Below are 24,875 nucleotides of genomic sequence, written 5' to 3' on the forward strand. Positions count from 1 at the left end.
ATCATAGTGTAAAATATTCAAGCAGTTTAGGGTTAATATGATGTTTATAATTATATCCACCATAATTACTGTTCCACACATGACAATAACCTGTCAGTAAGTGAAGATACTGAGCAGGTGACAGAATAAAGTGTAACACCGGCTGCGGGTCACTGTGACGTCACACCTCTCTCTTCCCGCCTATTTCCTGCCTACATTTACTTTCTCTTTCTCTGACATGATGGCGCAGATTCTTTTCTCCATCTAAAGGTAATGTAACCGACAGTTTCAGTGTTTGACTCTTTAATGGTTGTTTGTTCATGTTGTTAGTGCTAACTGCTGTTAGCTTAGCTCCTCTAGAAACAGCAGAACTTTGATAACAGTCCACTCAGGACGTTTATCCGACATTATTTAAACCGTTTCCGGCCTGTTTCAGGTCGCTGTGATATCCGCGGATCGGGCGGACCGGGTCATAAAAATCACTTCTTTTATTCAATAAATACTGTAGTATTCAGAAAGACAGCACTCATCTTATTGACTCTCCTCCAACATGAACTAGTGTCGCTTCTTTATGGAAATGTGTCATTAAATGTGTTTGGAAGCTCTTTATTGAGACTCATTTAGTTTGGAACTCTTTACTAGTTTTTCGGAAGGATCCATCTGCTTTTGTAACTTATAGTACATTCACTCCAGTACTGTACTTAAGTACAACCTTGAAGTACTTGTACTTCCTTTTCTTGCTACTTTATACCTCCACTCCACTACATTACAGAGGCAGATATTTGACTTTTTACTCCACTACATGTTTTCCAGCTATGATTCAGATTTTAAATGAAAAGAAATGATTGTCTATAAAATATGATAAAGTGTGAAATTATCCTCAGACATCAGTGTCTTCAGTATAACATCACAGCAACAACAATAAAAACAGAACACCTGTACAATCTAATGCAATCCAATACAACAGCTCTGCCATCAGTTCCACTTTTACAAAGCTTCTACATTTTCAGTACTTCAGTAATTCTACTTTGTTTATTATTGAGGTCGTAGTTGCTGCTGGTGTACATACACTTTTTAATATAATGCATGTCGGATGACATTTACTGTGACTTATCAGATATTTCTTGTTGCACAGTGTTAGAATCCCTGCTAATGAATGAATTAATGAAGTTTCCTCTCAGATTCAGTCAGTGGATGTAAATCCTCCTCCATGCATCATGTGTGCTGCTCTTCACTTCACTGCAGCTTCATGACGCCATCTAGTGGACTGATAGTAGAAGTACAGCAGCTGATGGCAGCTTTCTCTGACTCACACTGCTGTCTGGCTGCATTCACACTGATATATAACAGAAAATAACAGCCAATCACAGGAGGAGCAGCTGATATTTAGGGTTTGACAGGAGAAATGACGTAAAGGATGATTTGTGTTTCCTCTCCAGACGAAGGTAGAAAGTGTGTGTGACTGATGTGGATGTGACTTCAGCAGCATGGATCAGTGTGAGGACAGAGAGGAGGGAGTCCCTCCCTCTAAAAGCTCTCTGTGTGGGGAACATGACAGCCAGACCAAAGCTCAGAGGTGAGATGAGGATCTCTAACTGTCCATCACTGTTCTCCACCATCATTATTCACACTCAAATCTCTGTGTGTGTTGTGTTGAAGAACAAGGAGGCAGCACAGACCAGACTCTGCTGGACCTGGACCTAGACCTGGACCTGGACCTGGACCTGGACCCAGCTGTGTGTCCTTCAAGAGCGACAGGTCAAAGGAGGGTTTTATTGATTTTAAACAACGACATTCATCTGATCAAAAGTAAGTTGTTCTCAGTATTAAAATCAGGACAATATGAGCTAAAATCTAAAACAGGATAAACAGTTGTCAGTTGGATTATTTGAGATTGAAGGTTTTAGCTCCTTGACAATGCAGTAAGAAAAAAATAAATATTTAAAATAGTAATAGATAAAATAGTATAAACATGAGTATAAAACATGAGTGTATGTAAAGTGCAGTGTGCATGCGTTGCTTTTTTATTGAAAACTGTTCAAAAAAGATGAATTTTACTGAATACATGAGATGTAAAAAATTATAAGTGGTGTTTTTCTACCAGGATCCATCAGAGACCAGATTCTCCTGGACCTGAACCCAGCTGTGTGTCCTTCAAGAGCGACCGGTCAAAGGAGGATATTATTGATTTTAAACAACGACATTCATCTGATCAAAAGTAAGTTGTTCTCAGTATTAAAATCAGGACAATATGAGCTAAAATCTAAATCAGGATAAACAGTTGTCAGTTGGATTATTTCAGATTTGGATCATTTATTGATATTTCTGATGTGAGTAAGACACAGATTTCTGAACTCTGATGCAATCTTTGTTATTGAAGTTCTCCAAAGAAACGTTTTGGCACATTTACCTCAGAGAGTCTTTGGACGTTTCACTTCCAGCAGTGAACTGAATTTACTTTCAGATGACTTTTGTTCTCATGTTGCAGACCTGCCAACCTGCAGGCACGCATTTTGACATCAAAGTACGCTAGTACGAATTGTTACTTTAGGGTACGCAAAAACAGGCAGGACTTTACCAGTGTGCAGTGTAGGGTGTAAAATAACCTACATTACCCGCCGCCTTGGTGACACGTACACATGAGAAGTGACCTGGCCGGTTTTCACTGAGGACAGTTTGAAGTGAGGAGGGGAAGAAAGGAAAAGTCACCATGAGATACTGAAGGAGCAGTGTGTGTATGTGTGTGTATTGTTATTAGCTCATCATATCATTAAGTAATAACTTTTCTATAATGAGAACAGTTTATTAACCAGCTCTAAAATATGTATTTCACCACAGTCACACAATAGTCTGTTTATGCTGGTTTGGGTTTTACAGTAACATTATAATTATCTTTTCAAATGAGCTGAAAATCATGTTTTAAAGATCAAATAGTCTTGAAGTTTGGTGATTGTGGAGGTGTAGACAATATAAAGTATATAAATGCAGCAGTAGTGGGAGGTTAGTGTGTAGTCTGAGTGAAACTGTGTTCCTTAGTAATCTGTGTTTAGGCAGGTGAAAGACAAATGGACAAACAGCCATAAATGACCAACTAACAGTATCTGCAGATAATTCTGTAAACAATCTGTTATTGGTAGAATTTTCATATCAGTGCTTCCATCACTTTTTTGTTTGTTTGACTGCTGCATGTATGCAAATTATGTACAATAATTAACTGTGCGAACAGCAGTGATTCACATCTGATGCTTGTAGGTTGCTGAAGTCAAAAAATTCATCCAGGGTTGGCAGGTGTGTTGTTGTAAGTGGGTGTAGAGGACTGCTTGTTCCCTGCTGCAGTTTGAAGCTTTCATTATGTGCCACCAATCAATCAATCAAGGAAGTTGCTTAAAGTTTGTGTCCCTACAACCGTCCGATACAATCACACACTGGCTCTATCTGCCTTGCTCCAGGGCACTTCAGCAGTGTACAGTGAGGGAGGGAGAGCTTTATGGAGGGTTGGTGAGAGCTGTTTGGACTAAACCAAACTGACTCTGAGTTGAAAGCTACAAACAGACTGAGCTGTTGATTCTCAGTGGGATCAGCAGGACTAGTAAAGCTTTACCGCTACAGGGAGTCATCTGATTCTCTGTTCACATCCAAATATCACTTGATGGACCTTTAGCTTGTGTTTGTCTCTGTGTGGACAGACATAATGTGAGCTCATTCTTCATGATTCGTCCACAGAGTGGACCAGGAGAGCTCAGAGGTTCCCAGTGGTCAGTCTGCCCAGCAGCATCAAACACACCTGGACTCCATATTTATGGTCTGTACATGTACAACAAATACTTTTACATTTGTTCTGTTCACAATCATCTCCATGCTGCACTTTGTAGACCAGTGGATTGTCAGTCTGTCCAACATGGATCTGATGTTTGCTTCATAATTTCAGTTTGATTGTGTCATTCATATAGTATTCTGTTCCAGCTGCTGGAGGAGAACATCATCACTTTTGTGAAGAACGAGCTGAAGAAGATGCAGAAGGTTCTGAGTCCAGATTACCCAGAATGCTTAGAGAGTCAGAAGGAGGATGAGGAGGGGTTGGATGATGAGGGGGAAGAGCAGAGGAGCAGCAGGGAGGCATTTCTGAAGATCACACTGCACTTCCTGAGGAGAATGAAGCAGGAGGAGCTGGCTGACCGTCTGCAGAACAGTAAGAGGATTTCTATAAAGATTTAACATGATGGATAAATGAGGCATTTACTGATGTCTCAAGAGATGGAGGAAAATATGTTCATATATACATTCTTTAGGGGAAAATAAATAGCCATATTTTCTTCATTCATTAATAAATTACTTTATTTCTTGTGTGTTCATTCAGAAACTCTTGCTCCAGTTTGTCGACGTAAACTCAAGTCTAACCTGAAGAAGAGGTTCCAGTGTGTGTTTGAGGGGATTGCTAAAGCAGGAAACCCAACCCTTCTGAATCAGATCTACACAGAGCTCTACATCACAGAAGGAGGGACTGCAGAGGTCAATGATGAACATGAGGTCAGACAGATTGAAACAGCATCCAGGAAACCAGACAGACCAGAAACAACCATCAGACAAGAAAACATCTTTAAAGCCTCACCTGGAAGAGATGAACCAATCAGAACAGTGATGACAAAGGGAGTGGCTGGCATTGGGAAAACAGTCTTAACACAGAAGTTCACTCTGGACTGGGCTGAAGACAAAGCCAACCAGGACATACAGTTCACATTTCCATTCACTTTCAGAGAGCTGAATGTGCTGAAAGAGCAAAAGTACAGCTTGGTGGAACTTGTTCATGACTTCTTTACTGAAACCAAAGAAGCAGGAATCTGCAGGTTTGAAGAGTTCCAGGTTCTGTTCATTTTTGACGGTCTGGATGAGTGTCGACTTCCTCTGGACTTCCACAACAATGAGATCCTGACTGATGTTACAAAGTCCACCTCAGTGGATGTGCTGCTGACAAACCTCATCAGGGGGAAACTGCTTCCCTCTGCTCGCCTCTGGATAACCACACGACCTGCAGCAGCCAATCAGATCCCTCCTGAGTGTGTCAGCATGGTGACAGAGGTCAGAGGGTTCACTGACCCACAGAAGGAGGAGTACTTCAGGAAGAGATTCAGTGATAAGAAGCAGGCCAGCACCATCATCTCCCACATCAAGACATCACGAAGCCTCCACATCATGTGCCACATTCCAGTCTTCTGCTGGATCACTGCTACAGTTCTGGAGCATGTGTTGAAAAACAGCGGGGGAGGAGAGCTGCCCAAGACCATGACTGAGATGTACCTTCGCCTCGTGGTGCTTCAGTCCAAACTGAAGAATGTCAAGTATGATGGAGGAGCTGAGACAGATCCACACTGGAGTCCAGAGAGCAGGAAGATGATTGAATCTCTGGGAAAACTGGCTTTTGAGCAGCTGCAGAAAGGCAACCTGATCTTCTATGAATCAGACCTGACAGAGTGTGGCATCGATATCAGAGCAGCCTCAGTGTACTCAGGAGTGTTCACACAGGTTTTTAAAGAGGAGGACTGTGGGATGTTTCCAGAAACGGTGTTCTGCTTCATCCATCTGAGCGTTCAGGAGTTTCTGGCTGCTCTTCATGTCCATCTGACATTCTTCAACTCTGGAGTCAATCTACTGGCAGAAGAACAAACAACATCCTGGTGGTCTGAAGTGTTCAGAGGCAAATCAACATGTTTCTACCAGAGTGCTGTGGACGAGGCCTTGAAGAGTCCAAATGGACACCTGGACTTGTTCCTCCGCTTCCTCCTGGGTCTTTCTCTGCAGACCAATCAGACTCTCCTAAGAGGCCTGCTGACACAGACAGGAAGTAGCGCACAGACCAATCAGAAAACAATTGAGTACATCAAGAAGAAGATCAGTGAGGATCTGTCTGCAGAGAGAAGCATCAATCTGCTCCACTGTCTGAATGAACTGAATGATCGTTCTCTAGTGGAGGAGATCCAACAGTACCTGAGGTCAGGACGTCTCTCCGCAGATAAACTGTCTCCTGCTCAGTGGTCAGCTCTGGTCTTCATCTTACTGTCATCAGAAAAAGATCTGGATGTGTTTGACCTGAAGAAATACTCTGCTTCAGAGGAGGCTCTTCTGAGGCTGCTGCCAGTGATCAAAGCCTCCAACAAAGCTCTGTAAGTGCACAGATAGTTGCATTTATTTATTATTTTTAAATACTCTGCTATTTTTCAACAGGAGGAAAAAATAAAGAACTTCCTACTTGTTTTTTTCAGTTTGTCTTCGAGATATTTTTCTAAACTATAAGGTTCAGCCTCTCTAATGTCAGGATTTCTGATTGGCAGAAGTTTTCCACTAGGATTTTATTTTTCACAGGAAAGAAAATGTTTGAATTTTCTAGTTTATCTTTCTTTGATTCAGCTTCATATACTTTACAGCACACATATATGAACTCTGGCTGAGATAGAGAAACTGATCTTTGCTTTGATGTCATGCGATTTACATCATTACATGTCTGTTTATCACAGATTTTGTCATATTTAACTGTCAGGTCTCCAAGATGTTTAGAATAGAACAGCAAAGATTTTAATCAGAGCTGAGAAAAGAATTTATATCCAGCATCAGCAAGAGTCCAGAATCAGCATTTTAACAAAGATTATTTATCTTTTTGTTCATTACTGTCTCTCCAGGCTGTGTGGCTGTAACCTCTCAGAGAGAAGCTGTGCAGCTCTGTCCTCAGTTCTCAGCTCCCAGTCCTGTAGTCTGAGAGAGCTTGACATCAGTAACAACAACCTGCAGGATTCAGGACTGAAGCAGCTGTCTGCTGGACTGGAGAGTCCACACTGTACACTGGAAAATCTCAGGTCAGATCAAGTCACAGTTTGTCTTTGAGATATTTTTCTAAACTATAAGGTTCAGCCTCTCTAATTTCAGGATTTCTGATTGGCAGAAGTTTTCCACTAGGATTTTATTTTTCACAGGAAAGAAAATGTTTGAATTTTCTAGTTTATCTTTCTTTGATTCAGCTTCATATACTTTACAGCACACATATATGAACTCTGGCTGAGATAGAGAAACTGATCTTTGCTTTGATGTCATGCGATTTACATCATTATATGTCTGTTTATCACAGATTTTGTCATATTTAACTGTCAGGTCTCCAAGATGTTTAGAATAGAACAGCAAAGATTTTAACCAGAGCTGAGAAAAGAATTTATATCCAGCATCAGCAAGAGTCCAGAATCAGCATTTTAACAAAGATTATTTATCTTTTTGTTCATTACTGTCTCTCCAGGCTGAGTGGCTGTAACCTCTCAGAGAGAAGCTGTGCAGCTCTGTCCTCAGTTCTCAGCTCCCAGTCCTGTAGTCTGAGAGAGCTTGACATCAGTAACAACAACCTGCAGGATTCAGGACTGAAGCAGCTGTCTGCTGGACTGGAGAGTCCACACTGTACACTGGAAAATCTCAGGTCAGATCAAGTCACAGTTTGTCTTTGAGATATTTTTCTAAACTATAAGGTTCAGCCTCTCTAATTTCAGGATTTCTGATTAGCAGAAGTTTTCCACCAGGATTTTATTTTTCACAGGAAAGAAAATGTTTGAATTTTCTAGTTTATCTTTCTTTGATTCAGCTTCATATACTTTACAGCACACATATATGAACTCTGGCTGAGATAGAGAAACTGATCTTTGCTTTGATGTCATGCGATTTACATCATTACATGTCTGTTTATCACAGATTTTGTCATATTTAACTGTCAGGTCTCCAAGATGTTTAGAATGGAACAGCAAAGATTTTAACCAGAGCTGAGAAAAGAATTTATATCCAGCATCAGCAAGAGTCCAGAATCAGCATTTTAACAAAGATTATTTATCTTTTTGTTCATTACTGTCTTTCCAGGCTGTGTGGCTGTAACCTCTCAGAGAGAAGCTGTGCAGCTCTGTCCTCAGTTCTCAGCTCCCAGTCCTCTAGTCTGAGAGAGCTTGACATCAGTAACAACAACCTGCAGGATTCAGGACTGAAGCAGCTGTCTGCTGGACTGGAGAGTCCACACCGTACACTGGAAAATCTCAGGTCAGATCAAGTCACAGTTTGTCTTTGAGATATTTTTCTAAACTATAAGGTTCAGCCTCTCTAATTTCAGGATTTCTGATTGGCAGAAGTTTTCCACTAGGATTTTATTTTTCACAGGAAAGAAAATGTTTGAATTTTCTAGTTTATCTTTCTTTGATTCAGCTTCATATACTTTACAGCACACATATATGAACTCTGGCTGAGATAGAGAAACTGATCTTTGCTTTGATGTCATGCGATTTACATCATTACATGTCTGTTTATCACAGATTTTGTCATATTTAACTGTCAGGTCTCCAAGATGTTTAGAATAGAACAGCAAAGATTTTAACCAGAGCTGAGAAAAGAATTTATATCCAGCATCAGCAAGAGTCCAGAATCAGCATTTTAACAAAGATTATTTATCTTTTTGTTCATTACTGTCTCTCCAGGCTGAGTGGCTGTAACCTCTCAGAGAGAAGCTGTGCAGCTCTGTCCTCAGTTCTCAGCTCCCAGTCCTGTAGTCTGAGAGAGCTTGACATCAGTAACAACAACCTGCAGGATTCAGGACTGAAGCAGCTGTCTGCTGGACTGGAGAGTCCACACTGTACACTGGAAAATCTCAGGTCAGATCAAGTCACAGTTTGTCTTTGAGATATTTTTCTAAACTATAAGGTTCAGCCTCTCTAATTTCAGGATTTCTGATTGGCAGAAGTTTTCCACTAGGATTTTATTTTTCACAGGAAAGAAAATGTTTGAATTTTCTAGTTTATCTTTCTTTGATTCAGCTTCATATACTTTACAGCACACATATATGAACTCTGGCTGAGATAGAGAAACTGATCTTTGCTTTGATGTCATGTGATTTGCATTATTACATGTCTGTTTATCACAGATTTTGTCATATTTAACTGTCAGGTCTCCAAGATGTTTAGAATAGAACAGCAAAGATTTTAACCAGAGCTGTACACTGGAAAATCTCAGGTCAGATCAAGTCACAGTTTGTTTTTGAGATATTTTTCTAAACTATAAGGTTTAGTCTCCCTAATTTCAGGATTTCTGATTGGCAGAAGTTTTCCAACAGGGAAACACTCAGGTCAGGATTCATCAACTTGTTCAACAGATGAACATTTAAAATCTGAAAGATTTTAGAGGATAAACATTAAACCTGTGTAGTTTTTACTACACTTCAATTTTTACTAAACTTCAGTAATAGAGAATTACTTTTCATGCAGATTTTTATTCTTTTCTTTTGTTTTTGTTGTTGAATTATTTAATACCACAGATGATTTTAAAGACTTTGGTAACACTTCATTTTACAGGTCCTCAAACTTCATGGTAATTAATTGATAATTAGCAAGTAACTTCTTTGAAACTTCTTTGAAGTTACCCTGAAACATTTACCTCAAATTTAATTGTGAGTTGTTGCAGCCTAACTTCCAAGTAGTCTCTGTCTAGTTCCTACTGAGCAGACCACTACATTGAAGTGAGTTATTTCCGCTTAATTTCCAAGTAGTTTCTGTCCAACTTCTGCAGGACAGTAAATTGAAGTACATTTTTTAACCATTTACATTCTCACAAATTTCTGTATAATTTCAGCAGATCAGTCCAACTTTGTACCAAATTTCCTAGATGTCCATTTTTTTCTTGTAGCCACCATAAATTGCTAATTACAAAGAAATACAACTTCATAAACAAGAAGTTACTAAGTTACTAATTGCCCATTTAAAAAGCCTCATTCTCATTAAAAGTCTCAAGAGGGGGAGTAACTTTTACAAAGTTTTTGACATGAAAACACAGCATTTGTGGGCGTTCGGTTCCCCTTGAAGTGCTAGATGTTTTCCTTATAACTACACCAGGCTCTCTCAATGTGTTGTGTATGAGACCCTGTCTGTGAATGCACAAAGTGTTGCCTATGGTTGACTTGATAATGGATGGAACCATCTTGCGACAGTCTTTGATATGCTCTCCAACAATCTGTGATTAAAAACAAAACTAATAAAAAAAATTAAAAACTACAGAAACTAAACTGAAGCTAAACCAAACTGGACATGGAATTCAAAAATAGTATAGAAATAAGAGGCTATTGAAAAGAGAAAACTATAATAACCTGTGTGTGTGTTTGAATATATGCTTGCTTTATGTCTACAGGTTCACTCAGTTTCCTAGATTCACTAAATTCACTAGGTTCAGTAAGGAGATTGGTGGTAACAGACTCTACAAAGACAGAAGTAAGACCTCCAGCCCACAGAAAACACACAACAGCTGATTCAGGAAAAATAATGGAAAATATATTTATAAAGGCATTTTGTCCTGTTTCATTTTCCTGATGGCTTCTTTTTATACATTCAAAGCATCTCTTTAGAAAAAACTACATTTATTTGTCTGATGCAAATCTTCAACTCAGTTATACCACAGAAATCAAATCAAACATGAATGAATGTACAACCAGAATTGCAGTAAATTAGAAATTAAGAAGTGTTCAACTCTCAGTGCGTCATACATAAATTAGATGTATCCTCTCTTGGACCAAAATACACTTATTATCAGTTATCGGTTCTTGATAGTCTTTGTTTTCCCTTTGAACTTTTCCTTAAGTTCCCTTAAGGTTATAAGTCTTATTTGGTCTTGAGTTCCTTCGCTTCAAATGTTCCTTTAACATTGTTTGTCCACCTTGAGTTTCTTTATGACATCAGTTGTAGTCAGTTTTTAGTCTTTCTTGGGCCCAAGAAGAAAAAAATAATCTGAGATCTCAGGAAAAATAAAAATAAAATATAATTCTCCTTAGTTAGGTTCCCTTTGATTTCGTTCCTACTGCCCCCTTGGAACAGCACAACATCCACATGTCAGCATCCCGACAAGATGAAGGCACCCATGGGCAGCGATGACAATCTGGATGGCAGACGAAGCAGCTCCACTCACAGATAGAATCGTCCCTCAAAGATAAACACAAAACAGCCCGAATAAAAGGCTGCAGAGCAGTTACCCTACAATCTTAATTTCCTTGTTTCATTGTCCATCACATTACGCACACACAGAATTAAACAACCCTTACAATGACTAAAATTAACATTTCTGAGCTAAATTGTCTCTTTCCCTTTTTTTGTACATGTACATTTCAAATGAAAGCACATATCTGGCCTTTTACGTTTTATAGTACATACACATTAGCATTTAAGCCCATTTCAAATATGCACAAATTGCCTTACATGCTTTCCCAGCGCTACAACCATAGATATAGAAACGTAGATACCGTGTTCAAGGATTTCATGTGTCGCATAGTCACCATATTGGGGCGGTCAACAGAGACAGTCGACTGCTTGGAAAAATGCTGCAGGCATGTGCTGCATTTAGCTATACAAACAGGGAAAACATTCAAAACAGGCATTGCAGGATTACTTTTCACATGTAAGTGACAATTTTATTGTATTTTACTGTTACGCAAGTTAGTGAACATGAAATATTGCTTCAAACTATCCTGAAAATGACCTGACACCATCGTGATGATGGCTACCTAAAGAAAACTTGATGTTACTGAATAATTATTGAAGCACTAAGTGACCAGGTGTTAAACGTGATATTTACTTAAAGCTGGAATGCAGGAGTTTTGTCTCCCCCGCCTGACAGTGAGAGTAAAGGGGGGCTCGGCTGTGATTGCTTGAGTACAAAGACGTTACTGGGATGAGGGGAGGACATTTCTCTCTGTTTGATAACATTAAAAGTAAAGTTAGACTTTTCTGTCGGCTTCCTGACTCATTTTTAAAAAGACGAGAGAGAGAGAGAGAAGCTGTGGTCGGGTGAGCTAGAGAGTGAATGAAGAGAGGGAGCGGTGGTAGTGAGAGAGCCAGTGAATCAGATCAATAAAACGTTATTTTCTGATTGTTTCATAGTGGTTACATTTTAGAGCAAAACCACGTCCACACCCCCACACACCTCCACTCAACCCTGCAGCGGTGCTGCAACACCTGATGTGGTCTGAATACGGCCTGATAGGCACACAGAGAGGGCCGGTAAACACAGATATGTTTTGACGGTCAAACGGCCCAAAAACATATTTTTTGACGGCCCATCGGTCCACCAGGATTTGTCCCAGTAACCTACTGTTGCAGCTGTAGAACGGTGGATAAATTGTTTTGAGCGTCATACAACTTCTGCAAAATGACTCGTTTCACCATCAGAATTTGATCCATTTGGTCCAATAACATTTGGAAAGTCTAGAAAAGTCACACAATTAACGGTCAAACGGCCAGTGTGGGAATGTTGCACTCGACATGAGACTGTATACTGTGAAATACAGTCGCTCGCTGTGATTGGCTTAATCAGCATTGTGTGAACTCATTTGGCTTGAATGTAACAGACGTTCTTTCATATGTGAAAGTTCTGCAGTGCAGGTTTAACAGTGACCTCATTGTTTGTATAATTTATGTAGCGACTACTGGCAACAACGTAAAAGTCGCTGAGAGGCTGAGGTAGGGCCTTGTTTGCCGTTTGTCCGACACGCTACCAAAAAGATTCGCTGAGATCAAAACTGTAGGTTTAATAACTTTTATTAATGAAAGTGATCAACTTATTATAACTTGCACAAAATATAGGCTACTCAAAATAATCACAGCGATCAGGTGTAAAACAGCGTTCAGGTGTAAAACAGCGTTCAGGTGTAAAACAGCGGTCAACAAAAAATACGACGACCCACTCACCCTCTGTCTCTTACCAGCTGGCATGCAGGTGAACAGGTGCTTAAATTAACTATAGGATACCACCGCCCATATCCATGTGACCTGATTATCAATCCCCGTGATCGTGCAATAATAAACAAACCAAAATAACCCAAAATATAAAACAAAAGAATTACTACTTTGCAATTCATTCAAACTTGAAATTAATCCATTCATGGCTCCTACACGCCAGCCCCTAATTAGGTTATTACATAATAATTACTCACATTACAGATGTCAATAGGAGGCATGAAGCAATTAAAAGCTCAATAATCAAAGTCCATAAATTTACTTTACATTTTCGATCTTCTTTCTTCCTCCCGATCCTGTACATGAGTCATAAGTCAGTAAGACCAGAGGTTACTAGCACATAGTCTTATCAGAGTGATCTTTACCATCACTCTATGTCTGTCAGTCAAAATCAGAGTCAAAATGGAGGTCAAAGTGTCACAATGTGCATCAACCACTCCTTATTCAGCGTCGGCCTCCTGTAGTAGACAGACTTTGGTTATTGGTCGGTCCAGGCAGCTGCTCTTTGTTTTGATGCGTACCTGACGCACAAAACCTCTCCTGTCTGGAAAGGTTTGTAGGACTCTTTCCATGACCCAGGAGTTACGAGGTCTGCTGTTACTAATACTGCTGACAATTCCTTTTTCATCCTTTGTAGCTTTTCCATCTCTGTCTCTTGAAGAGCTCTTTACTTGACCTGATGCCCCAGTAGTGGAGGGGCCTTTCTTCCCAGAATCCTTTTCTTTATCTCCCGTTTCAGCTTTCTTCAAGGCCTCTCTGCTGTCTTTCTTCAATGAACGTCTTTGTTGGTCCGTCTCCAAGTCAGACTGTGCAAGAGCCATGCTCAATTGTCTCCTCTTCTGACAAACAGACAAGAGCCAAGTCTTAAATATCAAGATCCAAGCAACAGACTTTCTCAGAGGGGTCCAAGAGTCAAAGTAATGGATCATGCGAGTCACTGCATCAACCTCCTCTCTGACCTGTACAGCATTCACTGCAACAGCTTTCTTAACCTCACTGTCATCTGATGGAAGTTGAAGAGCATCGTCAGGAGAGACAGGCCACTCACTCTCAGGTTGAAGGAGAAAATGAGGCCCTGACACCCATGTTGCATTCTTGAGAAATGTATCTACTTTCACACCCCTGGAGGCAACATCGGCTGGATTGCTTGCAGTTTCAACGTACCTCCATTGAGAAGGGTGTGAGGCCTTGCAAATTTCTGAGACTCGGTTGGCAACAAAGACTCTGCATCTGGTCACCACTCCTATCAGTGAACTTGTAAGATCTGGTCCCTGTAGGAGCTGAGCATTAAGTGATGTTCCCTGGTAACTCACTCCACAGTCAAAGACAACTCTGATCTTTCCTTTTGTAGGATGGTAGACGCCATGGTACAGGATATACCAGACCTTGCCATCACTACGTTCCACATCCTCTTCAGGCACCCTTTCAGCATAACCTTTGGCAACAAGGTCATTCATGAGGGCCATATAATCAGCATGAAATGAGGAATCCTTCTGAAGCCTCTTCTTCAGGTGTAAGGCACGCTGCTCAATGATTTTCTTATTATTTGGCATGCTAACGTCCCTTTTCCTCAGAGGTAAGTTGATCTGATGGTGGCCATTCACTTGCTTTGCTGAGTTTGTGACCAGTTCCATAAACTTTTGATCTTCTCTTGACATGCCAATTTGTTCATCCATGCTGCATTCAGGGAAATCTGCCTTAAATTGCTGCTGCCAAAGTTCGTCCAAACACACAACTGACACTCTGTTCACTTGTAACTCTGGCTGCTCACAGTCCATTGCATCTCCACTGTCTCCTTTCAGTGGTCCGTTCACAGTCCAACCCAGCATTGTCCTGCGTATGACTTGCAATGGTTCCAAGGCCTTAGAAACATTTGTCCCTATCAACAGCTCAATCCCTGCCTCAATCTCAGGCAAATTGACATGTTTTAAATGAGGCCATCTCTGAAGATCACTCTGTCTCGGAATGTTCCCCTTGTGAACAGGCATGCACATCTGCGTGTAAGCCTTAGGCAATTCACAGAAGTGCTCCTCATTCAAGCCAGCTACTTCAAGGCCTGACACGATGTTACTGCTCACAACTTTCTCTTGGTCCATTGTCCGTAAAAGAATATGTACCTTCTTCCCTGTAAGGTCAAGCTTGTGCATCAGAGACTCTGTACAGAATACTGCTGTACTGCCTTGGTCCAAGAAAGCATAGATGGTGACAATCTTGCTCCCCTTTCTGGATTTAACTTGCACTGGAACTATGGGAAGTTTACAATCGTGATCACCAGCCCCAGTAAGACCACTTGCCACCAGAGTGCTGTCCACTGATACCTCTGCTTTCCTCTCAGCTAGGTCAGATTCCTTTTCCTTTGGAGGAATGTGAAGTATGGTTGGATGTTTAAGACCACATTTTGCACAGGAAATCTGTTTTCTGCAATCTTTGCTGATGTGTCCAATACACAAACAGCCAAAACAGACACCATTGTCCTTCAAGAAGCCAATCTTCTCTTTATGTGCTCTTTTCCCCAACTGAGGACACAAATCCAATGCGTGACCTCCTCCACAGCAAAGACATGTCTTCCTTTCAGTTTGAACATGTTCCTTCCCTTTGGTTCCAGGTTGAGTTTTGTTTCCCACAGGGGCTACAGTGGTAGCAAAACTGGTTCCTTTAATTCCAGAACGAGATTGTGGATTGTGCTTGCTTACACCTTTGTTTGTTGTCAGCGATGAAGCATCCTGTATGTTTCCAAACACTGGGTCAGTTAAGATTCTCACTTGTCTCTCAATGAAATTAGTGATGTCAATGAATGTAGCTCTCTGGCTGCGCCTTTCTTGCAGTTCACAGGCTACAGTTCTCCACTTGTCCCTAAATTTGTAAGGCAGTTTCCTTATAATGGCCAGCATATTGGCAGGCATGTCTAGCTCATGCAAGTATTGCACCTCTTCCATGGCATTACAGCAGCCTCTGAGGAAAAAGCTGTAATCTTGAAGAGCTTTTACATCTTCATTTTTGATCGGAGGCCATGAAAGAGCCCTTTCCATGTATGCAGATGCAACCTTCTGCTCATTTCCAGAACTGCTCCTGTAGTAAAGCCTTAGCCTTAACATATCCCCTCTCTGGATCAATGTGCTGGCAGCTTCTAACAAACTCTTTTGGATGACCCTTAGTGTACTGCTCCAGGAAATAGAGTCGGTCACTGTGGCTCGCAGTGTTCCTTTCCACACCATCCTCAAAAGCCTTCATGAATGCATGATATTTTAATGGATCACCATCAAAGGTTGGTATATCTCGCTTGGGCAAAGATGAAAGACATTGCTGCTGTATCAACAGTGTAGTGATTTCATTTTGCTTCCTCATAATACCAAGCATGTTGTTTTGGTTTTCACTTTCTGGACCCATATCCATTCATGGCTCCTACAATTTACTTTAAAGAAAATTATAACACAAATCACACTCTTTACTGCAATATTTTTCATCATTTGGAGTCTGTCCATCTTTTGCAAGGATTACATTGATTAATTATTCTTCTTGGCTTTATACTCGCAAAGCTTTTATTGCACTTACAGTAGCGTATCACTGTCTGTCTCTCCTCTGCTGCGCTGCACACACACAGGGGCATAGACCAACTATTTATTCATTGAATCAAAATGTGTTACATCAGGATAGGTATCGTTATCAGGATACGAAATGAGCTATATCGAGAAATGTGAGATTTTGGTTATATTGCCCAGCCTTAGCTTGGGCATAGCTGTCAGACGGAAGGATTTTGAGCCAAATGACACTACAGTTCTTCATTAGGACAGTCATTTTAGTACAAATGATTATGACAGAACTGGGCAAACGTGCGTGTGAAGGAAGTTGTGATTCAGTTTTTGCATCTTTTCCTGACCATCTGAACAAGGTCAGAGTACTTTCAAGTCATAAGACTATAGTGTTCTTTGTAGTAAAGAGTGCTAATGTATAGTGGAAACTGATTGGAATGATGAGCATACAAATGATCTCTTTCTAACATAATTGGAATTACAACTAAATCTGATACTGAAAGTAAACCACTGTAAAAGTCATTTGCAAGATGATTTAAAAGAGAAAATATGATTTCAGAGGAATGTCTCATGATACAGACTGTCAGTGGATGATACAATTTACTGATATTCCCAAAACACCTCATGATACAGACCATTGGTAGACAGTACAATTTACTGATGTTCCCTAAACGCCTCACGTGCAGGCTGTTGTTGACCTCTACTATTTACAGATGTTTCCTAAACATCTCACATGCAGGCTAGCGGTAGACGCTATAATTTACAGAGTTTCCCAAAACGCTTCATATGCAGGCTAGCGGTAGATGCTACAGTTTACCAATGTTCCCTAAACGCCTCGCATGCAGGCTAGCGGTAGATGCTACAGTTTACCAATGTTCCCTAAACGCCTCACAGCCTGGCTACCGCTAGCAGCTACCGCTAGCAGCCACCGGTAGTTGCGCACAGAGAAGTTTCTAGTCTCTCTTCAGTTACTGCAGCGCAGCTACTCAGACGGGTGTTTGGCTAAAATGAGTTAGTTTGGAAAGAGTAAAATAAGGCATTTTAATGTCAGATTTAAATAAGTTGAAACCGAGTGGAGCTGGCGTGTTGCCAGAGAGAGAAAACTGCTAAGCTGCAGAGCGGCTGTGGAAAAAGAATCTTCGGGACTCCGGCGGGCGTTTCCCTCCAAATTAATGGATTATCCTGGTGAGTTAGCCACCCAAGGTTAGCTGGTTAGCATTAAGGTTTTGTTCCAAAATCATTTAATGGTGTGTTAGTTTACCACGAAAGGTATGGTGAAGCAAAAAGCCAGTCAGGATATAATGTTTGTGTGATGTGATGAGAATATAGCTGATGCAGCTTTTTAGCCGCTAACCACTGTAGGCTTAATTGCAGCCTGGAAGCTAGGCTAAGTGCTACATGCTAAGCTGCTGTTGTAGCGCTGGGAAAGCATGTAAGGCAGTTTGTGCTTATTTGAAAAGGACTTAAAAGCCAATGTTTATGTACTATAACATGTAAAAGGCCTGATATGTGCATTAATTTGAAATTTACATGTACAAAAAGAGTAAAAGAGACAATTTAGTTGAGAAATGTTTATGGTAACACTTTCTATGAAGCCCATGTCTATAATGCATTATAAACATACTTATAATGTGTTATAATCTGCTTCTAGCACTGTATAATTATAGTTATAAACACTAAAATATTCATAATGCTTAATAACAATAATCATAACACATTATAAAGCATTTTATAATAATATATATATATATATATATATATATATATATATATATATATATATATATATATATATATAATAATCTCTCTGTAGCTGGGAGGGCAGTGTGTGGGTACATCACCTCTACACCATGTTTCTGATAGGATTATGATGTCATTATTATTGATAGGTTTTACTCTTCAGACCAAAGACTGAGGAGTAAAGACCTTGGATATTCCAACAGCTTATTTTAAAGGAACTCATTGAAATTCTCAACAGAAGATGAAATAAAACAAACACAGAAACAACTTTTACACAGGTGACCTTGAAGAACCTATTAGAGTGAAATATATTCATATTCATTGTATAATATATTCATATTTTATTATCAAATTAGGATTTGTTTAGTTTGAAAGATGTTTTTATAATAAATATGTGAAGAAATGAAAAATTGAGATTGAAGCTCACTATGTTAATATAAGAACTAGAGCTGCTCGATTATGGCAAAAATCATACTCACGATTATTTTGGTCAATATTGAGATCACGATTATTTAACACGATTACTTTTTGACTCATTTTTGCTGATGCAGATATGTGCACATATTTTATTCCAGCTGGCTGAGGAGACTATTACACCTGCAATCATAGATTGTATTAATGATCAATAAAGACAAATTATGAAGGAAGAACTCAGGAAGACTGGAGTTCAGGAGCTCAGCATTAAAACTTTAATGAACCTGCCAAGTGGGTGCAGCAGTAGTTTTCTTTGAGTTTATTAGACAGACAGGATTAATGTGTAGGATTTCATCTTTGGTCCACAGTCTGTAGCAGAAGGTGGCGGTAATGCACCTAATACGCTGGTCGCCAACCGCTGTTATAAACCACAAAGAAGAAAAAAAAAGGTTTTTTCAAACAGAGTGGTACATCCTGTCAGCCGAGGGGTTTCCTATCTGTGCAGCCGAACACAGCAGCTCCTCCACGGACTATTACATCCTGACGGTCCCGGTGTTTCCTCCGCAGGCTCCACTTCACTGGATCCAAACGGAGAGCCGGGGCTAGCTGGGAGGCTAGCGGAGCGTTAGCCGCAGCATGACCGGAGGGAAGCACAGTCAGTTAGCCTCAGCTAGCCTCCCAGCTAACGTCAGCCCCGGCTCTCTTGGATCCAACCAGAGCACCGAGCCCCGGTTTGTTATTCAGTTTAAAGTGGGAAGAAGCAGTGGTTGTCTGTCGGGCAGCTGAGTGAAGTGCAGCCTGCGGAGGCAGAACAGGTTAGCCCCGGTTTCACTACAGACAGATTCACTCACTACAGTGGGCGAAGAAATAAAGCCAATGAATCAATAAGACAAACATTAGCATCAGTGGGTTAGCATCAATTGTTAGCATTAGTGGATTAACATCAGTATGTAAGCATTAGTGTGTTAGCATCAATAGGTCAGCATCAGTGGGTTAACATCAGTATGTTAGCATCAATTGTTAGCATTAGTGTGTTAGCATCAGTGGATTAGCATCAATTTTAGCATCAGTTGTTAGCATCAATTTTAGCATCAGTGTGTTAGCATCAGTGGATTAGTATCAATTTTAGCATCAGTTGTTAGCATCAATAGTTAGCATCAGTGGATTAGCATTAATTTTTAGCATCAGTGGGTTAACATCAGCATGTTAGGATTAGTGTGTTAGCATTAATGGGTCAGCATCAGTGGGTTAGCATCAATTGTTAGCATCAGTGTGTTAGCATGAATGGGTCAGCATCAGTGGGTTAGCATCAGTTGTTTGCATCACTTTTTAGCATCAGTGGGTTAACATCAGTGGATTAGCATCAATTTTTAGCATCAGTGGGTTAACATCAGTGGATTAGCATCAATTTTTAGCATCAGTGGGTTAACATCAGTATGTTAGCATCAGTGTGTTAGCATTAATGGGTCAGCATCAGTGGGTTAGCATCACTTGTTAGCATCAATTGTTAGCATCAGTGTGTTAGCATTAATGGGTCAGCATCAGTGGGTTAGCATTAATGGGTCAGCATCAGTGGGTTAGCATCAGTTGTTAGCATCAGTAGGTTAGCATCAGAGGGTTAGCATCAATTGTTAGCATTAATGGGTTAGCATCAGTGTGTTTACATTAATGGTTCAGCATCAGTGGGTTAGCTTCAGTGTGTTAACATCAGTATGTTAGCATCAGTAGGTTAGCATCAATTGTTAGCATCAGTGCATTAGCCTAACTTGAAGGCTCTAAACAGAAATAGAGAACAGGAATATTTGTGCTGCTGAGTCTCCTGAGTTTTGTTCAGCACAACCTGAGAAACACTGAGTTTTGTGTGATGAACTTTATAGTTTAGTGGATTAATGCACTTTAATCCACTTTTGGATGCGGCTCTGCTCTCTTGGCTGTGTGCAGTGAACTGATGTCCCTCTTACATTACTTCTGTAGCAGTCAGATTACATTAATTCTAGGGTGAGTTTTTCTCTTTATGCTCCTGCTAACATCGACTGTAAATCCACATTTTAAAGCTGAAAACATTTTGTTCCTGGGGGGTCATGACCCCGGACCCCCTTAGGGGGTTCACATCTAAAAACATGCTGCTGAATCATCCCTCAGCTGCTGACTTTTCCCATCTGGCTGGATGCTCAACTTTCTGGAGCTCCCTGATTCAGTTCATCTTTTAGTTAGTTAGTTAGTGTGGAGACAGTTTGTTGTTGTATCTGACTGCACACAGCAGGACTCTCAGACTGTCTGACATGTGTGTTGTTTTGTGTGTTTGCAGCCTGTCAGGATGTCTGATCACAGAGGAAGGCTGTGCTTCTCTGGCCTCAGCTCTGAGCTCCAACCCCTCCCATCTGAGAGAGCTGGAGTTGAGCTACAATCATCCAGGAGCCTCAGGAGAGAAGCTGCTGTCTGCTGGACTGAAGGATCCACGCTGGAGACTGGAGACTCTCAGGTACACTCAAAAAAATATTTAGGCCTAATATGTAAGACTTATGTATTTCAATTGCATATAAAATTTCCACCCATTTGAATTGCATAGTTTTGACATATACAAACTAATAAACTTAACATGAAGCATTTTTATAATTAAAACATAAATTAAACAAGCAGGAATGAGAGGTTATGTATTCTTATTAATAAATCCAATGTGTGTAAAAGAAATAATAACCAGGTTTATGCAATATCCCCAATTAACTTAAAATGCATCAAATTAATGCACTTTAAATGAATAAACCCAATGTATTTTAAATGTATCATTTTGAAAACTATGAACAATGTTTCTGCTATAACAGAACGTCGCCATACAACAACATCACCCACACAAAGAGCAACCAAAACATGTGAACAACAAATTAACTTAAAATGCACTTTAAATGGCCGCCAGGCCAAAAAAATATTTTTTTAAATGCCAAATATCCATTCATTCAGAAATCTGTGAAGTCTGTGTCGTTGCCATGGAAACCGCAGGTTGCGTAGCTCCTTTTAAGGAAAAGGGCAGTACGTGAGCGAGTGTTTACGCGAGAGAGCGATCGTCAGAAAAGTGACGGTGAATGTGAGCAGAGCAGAGGAAAAGGTGAACAGTAAGGCCGGATTCAGACCCAGTCAGGCGTTGCGGCGTTCAGCCGCAGGGTGGCGTGGAGGTGTGGGCGTGTCTATTTGTCCTCCAGAACATAACTGCTGTGAAACAATCAGAAAATAACGTTTTATTGATCTGATTCACCGGCACTCTCTCTACCAGCGCTCCCTCTCTGTCTTCATTCACTCTCTAGCTCGCTTGACCACTGCTGCTGTCTCTCTCTCTCTCTCTCTCTCTCTCTCTCGTCTTTTTTACAGTACAGACTAAAGTGTGTCAGTCAGTTAATAAATGCTGCAGCATGGGGGTTAGCTCCAGAGTTAGCAACAATAGGTTAGCCTAACCTGACGACACTAAACAGATGAATAGAAGCAATGGGGAACGGAGGAATGTGTGGCTGCTAATCTTTAAAAAAACAAAACAAAACAGAAATGACAGAAATCCAAATGCTTAATAATAAATGATGGCATGAATGATGTTTTTGAGTGTATGGAGAGACAATGTCTGATAGAGGAGGAAGAGCTGGAAACATTTTCTCTGTCAGAGCTGATCACACATCTCAACTCAGTCTTTGACTTTTTGTTATTTCTAACTGAAGTTTCCTGTAAATGTTGAAAGTTCAACCTGATTAGATTCAATCAGGGTTTCAGAAGGATTGGGATACTGGATTCAGATTGGATCAAAGTCTATCAAAGCCCAACCCCACATTTTGAACAGAATAATCAAACAGTAGACTAGAGCGATGTAACGTCCATGTTTGCATGCTGAAAGAGAACGTGCTGCTCTGACCCCCCTCCTCCTTTCAGCCTGCAGCCTGCTGGAGTCCGATGGTTGACACCAGTCTGGAGGCGTAAGTGTGTTTTTCATTTCATTCATGAAAACAAAGTAAACTTCAAACTGTGACATCACTCATTCACATCCTACTGAGGATGAAGATGATGTCATCATCAATCAGATGATCGATCAATAACTGCAGCTGTATTGTGTCTCGTTCTCTCCATCAGATTTCTGTCAACTCACACTGGATCCAAACACAGTAAACACAAACCTCAAACTGTCTGACAACAACAGGAAGGTGACATGTGTGATGGAGGATCAGTCATATCCTGATCATCCAGACAGATTCGATTATTGGTCTCAGCTGCTGTGTAGAAATGATCTGACTGGTCGCTGTTACTGGGAGGTCGAGTGGAGAGGAAGAGTTGATATCTCAGTGAGTTACAGAGGAATCAGCAGGAAAGGAGACAGTGAAGACTGTTGGTTTGGAGGGAATGATCAGTCCTGGAGTCTGACCTGCTCTGATGATGGTCGTTACTCTGTCTGTCACAATAAGAGAGAAACATCCATCTCCTCCTTCTCCTCCTCCTCCTCTGTCTCTAACAGAGTAGCAGTGTATGTGGACTGTCCTGCTGGCACTCTGTCCTTCTACAGAGTCTCCTCTGACACACTGATCCACCTCCACACCTTCAACACCACATTCACTCAGCCTCTGTATGCTGGGTTTGGGCTCTACTGGTCTGGTTCCTCGTTGTCTCTGTGTTCTCTGTAGGAGGAAGAGTCTCCTCCTGTTAGAGAAACTTTCTCATGTTATTTAGTACCAACCTGATCTCTCACTGCTTGTAAATTGCAGAACATTTTTATTGTGTGAGTATTTGAAACATTGGAAATGATCTGAAGACGTAATTTGGACTGTTTTTTTTTCATTGATTTATTTCTATTGTTACTGTTATCAAAATGATAATTACACAGAACACAGTGATAACGGTAAATGAAAATCAATCAGTGACTACAGGAGTAAATATTGACATGTTTACCATAAGATGGTGTTTGTTTGCCGGCGGTCATGAAGCCTCTATACCTGTCCGCGGAGGGCCGAACCCACGAGAGGAGCCACGAGCCAAAGGACCCTATTGGCTCTCTCTGCCTCGCTGTCTGGCTGCAGGTTTCTGCTCAGATTCTCCCTCTTGCAGGACGGACCATGACAACAAGGAACAAACCGTTTCTGATTCATGGATCCATTAGTTTTATTGATCATACAAGTGTCGAGTCTATGAAATGTTAGAAAGTCATGAAAAAGGCCGTCAGTCGTTCTCAGAGTCGACAGTTATGTTTATTTAGTCTGAGTAAAGTCCAGAAGAGATTCAACCGACACCAGAGGTGGAAGAAGTACTCAGATCCTTTACTTCACTACACAATACTGCATGTACAAATACTCCATTACAAGTAAAAGTCCTGCATTAAAACCCTCCTACAGTAAAAGTATTCATTCATTAATTACTGCAATACTTTAACTACATCAAGCTCATAATACTTATGTACTTTTACTGCAATACTTTAACTACATCAAGCTCATAATACTTATGTACTTTTACTGCAATACTTTAACTACATCAAGCTCATAATACTTATGTACTTTTACTGCAATACTTTAACTACATCAAGCTCATAATACTTATGTACTTTTACTCTAATACTTTAACTACATCAAGCTCATAATACTTATGTACTTTTACTGCAATACTTTACATCAAGCTCATAATACTTATGTACTTTTACTGCAATACTTTAACTACATCAAGCTCATAATACTTATGTACTTTTACTGCAGGAGGGTTTTTCATGCAGGACTTTTAATAATGAGACTAAACTCGTTATAATCTTTAAAACATTTTCATTATAATCCAAATCTGTAGATATATTCTGTACATGTTTATCAATATTTGTCGTTCATAATAAATATGAATACAAAGTTTTATCTTCTTTATTATAATTAATAGTTGTAGAGATATTTCAGTCTGGACCGACACTGAATAAACTTTTGTTAAAAATATATTTTTATTTGTGTTAGAAGGTTTGAATGTCTGTTATGTAACTACGTGACGTCTTTTACTGTTTTCATGTTTTATTTTAGGTTTTTTTTGTCTTTTTTCATCTTGTTTTTTTTTACTTTTTCTGAAAGTTAAAATGTTTTTTTGAATAAATGAGAATCATTAGTGATGCTGCAGATGATTTTCTATGAAGATTGTATTTAGCATTAAATAGACAGTTGTTACATCAGATATATGATCAACGAGGGAATTTCATTTCAAGATGTTTTTAACTTCAGGATTCTTTACTACAAGACTGAAGCAATGATGTGCAGCGTTCACATGTTGACATTTTGTCCAGCAGATGGCAGCAGCAGCTCTATAAATTAAGGTCCTGCTGTTTTTATGACTTCATAGACTGTAAAAATGACTTCAGCTCCTTATTTAGACTGTCGCCTGTTGTAGCTTTAGGTGATGTGGGCGAAATGAGTGTTTAGTCGTCTCTACATGTTATTTTTGTCAT

The 24,875-nt window shown here is 40.1% G+C and overlaps 1 protein-coding gene across 1 annotated transcript; it reads left to right on the top strand.

Annotated features, from left to right (window-relative positions):
- Positions 1-108: 108 nt before the first annotated feature.
- LOC122986920 (NLR family CARD domain-containing protein 3-like) lies at positions 109-23,773 on the top strand. Its single transcript, XM_044358439.1, has 10 exons — positions 109-249; positions 1,419-1,555; positions 1,684-1,790; positions 3,699-3,781; positions 3,943-4,168; positions 4,337-6,137; positions 7,256-7,429; positions 20,751-20,924; positions 22,352-22,401; positions 22,550-23,773. The coding sequence occupies exons 2-10, from the start codon at positions 1,467-1,469 to the stop codon at positions 23,092-23,094; spliced, it is 3,249 nt and encodes a 1,082-aa protein (XP_044214374.1). The 5' UTR covers positions 109-249; positions 1,419-1,466; the 3' UTR covers positions 23,095-23,773.
- The last annotated feature ends 1,102 nt before the right edge of the window (positions 23,774-24,875 follow it).

This window comes from Thunnus albacares, chromosome 1 (genome assembly GCF_914725855.1).
Source record: "Thunnus albacares chromosome 1, fThuAlb1.1, whole genome shotgun sequence".
Taxonomy (NCBI): Eukaryota; Metazoa; Chordata; class Actinopteri; order Scombriformes; family Scombridae; genus Thunnus; species Thunnus albacares.

Coding starts and splice junctions, on each gene's coding strand:
- LOC122986920 (XM_044358439.1), top strand. CDS start 1,467: ATGGATCAGTGTGAGGACAGAGAGGAGGGAGTCCCTCCCTCTAAAAGC. Junction 7,430..20,750: donor TGTACACTGGAAAATCTCAG/GTCAGATCAAGT, acceptor GTGTGTTTGCAG/CCTGTCAGGATGTCTGATCA. Junction 20,925..22,351: donor TGGAGACTGGAGACTCTCAG/GTACACTCAAAA, acceptor TCCTCCTTTCAG/CCTGCAGCCTGCTGGAGTCC.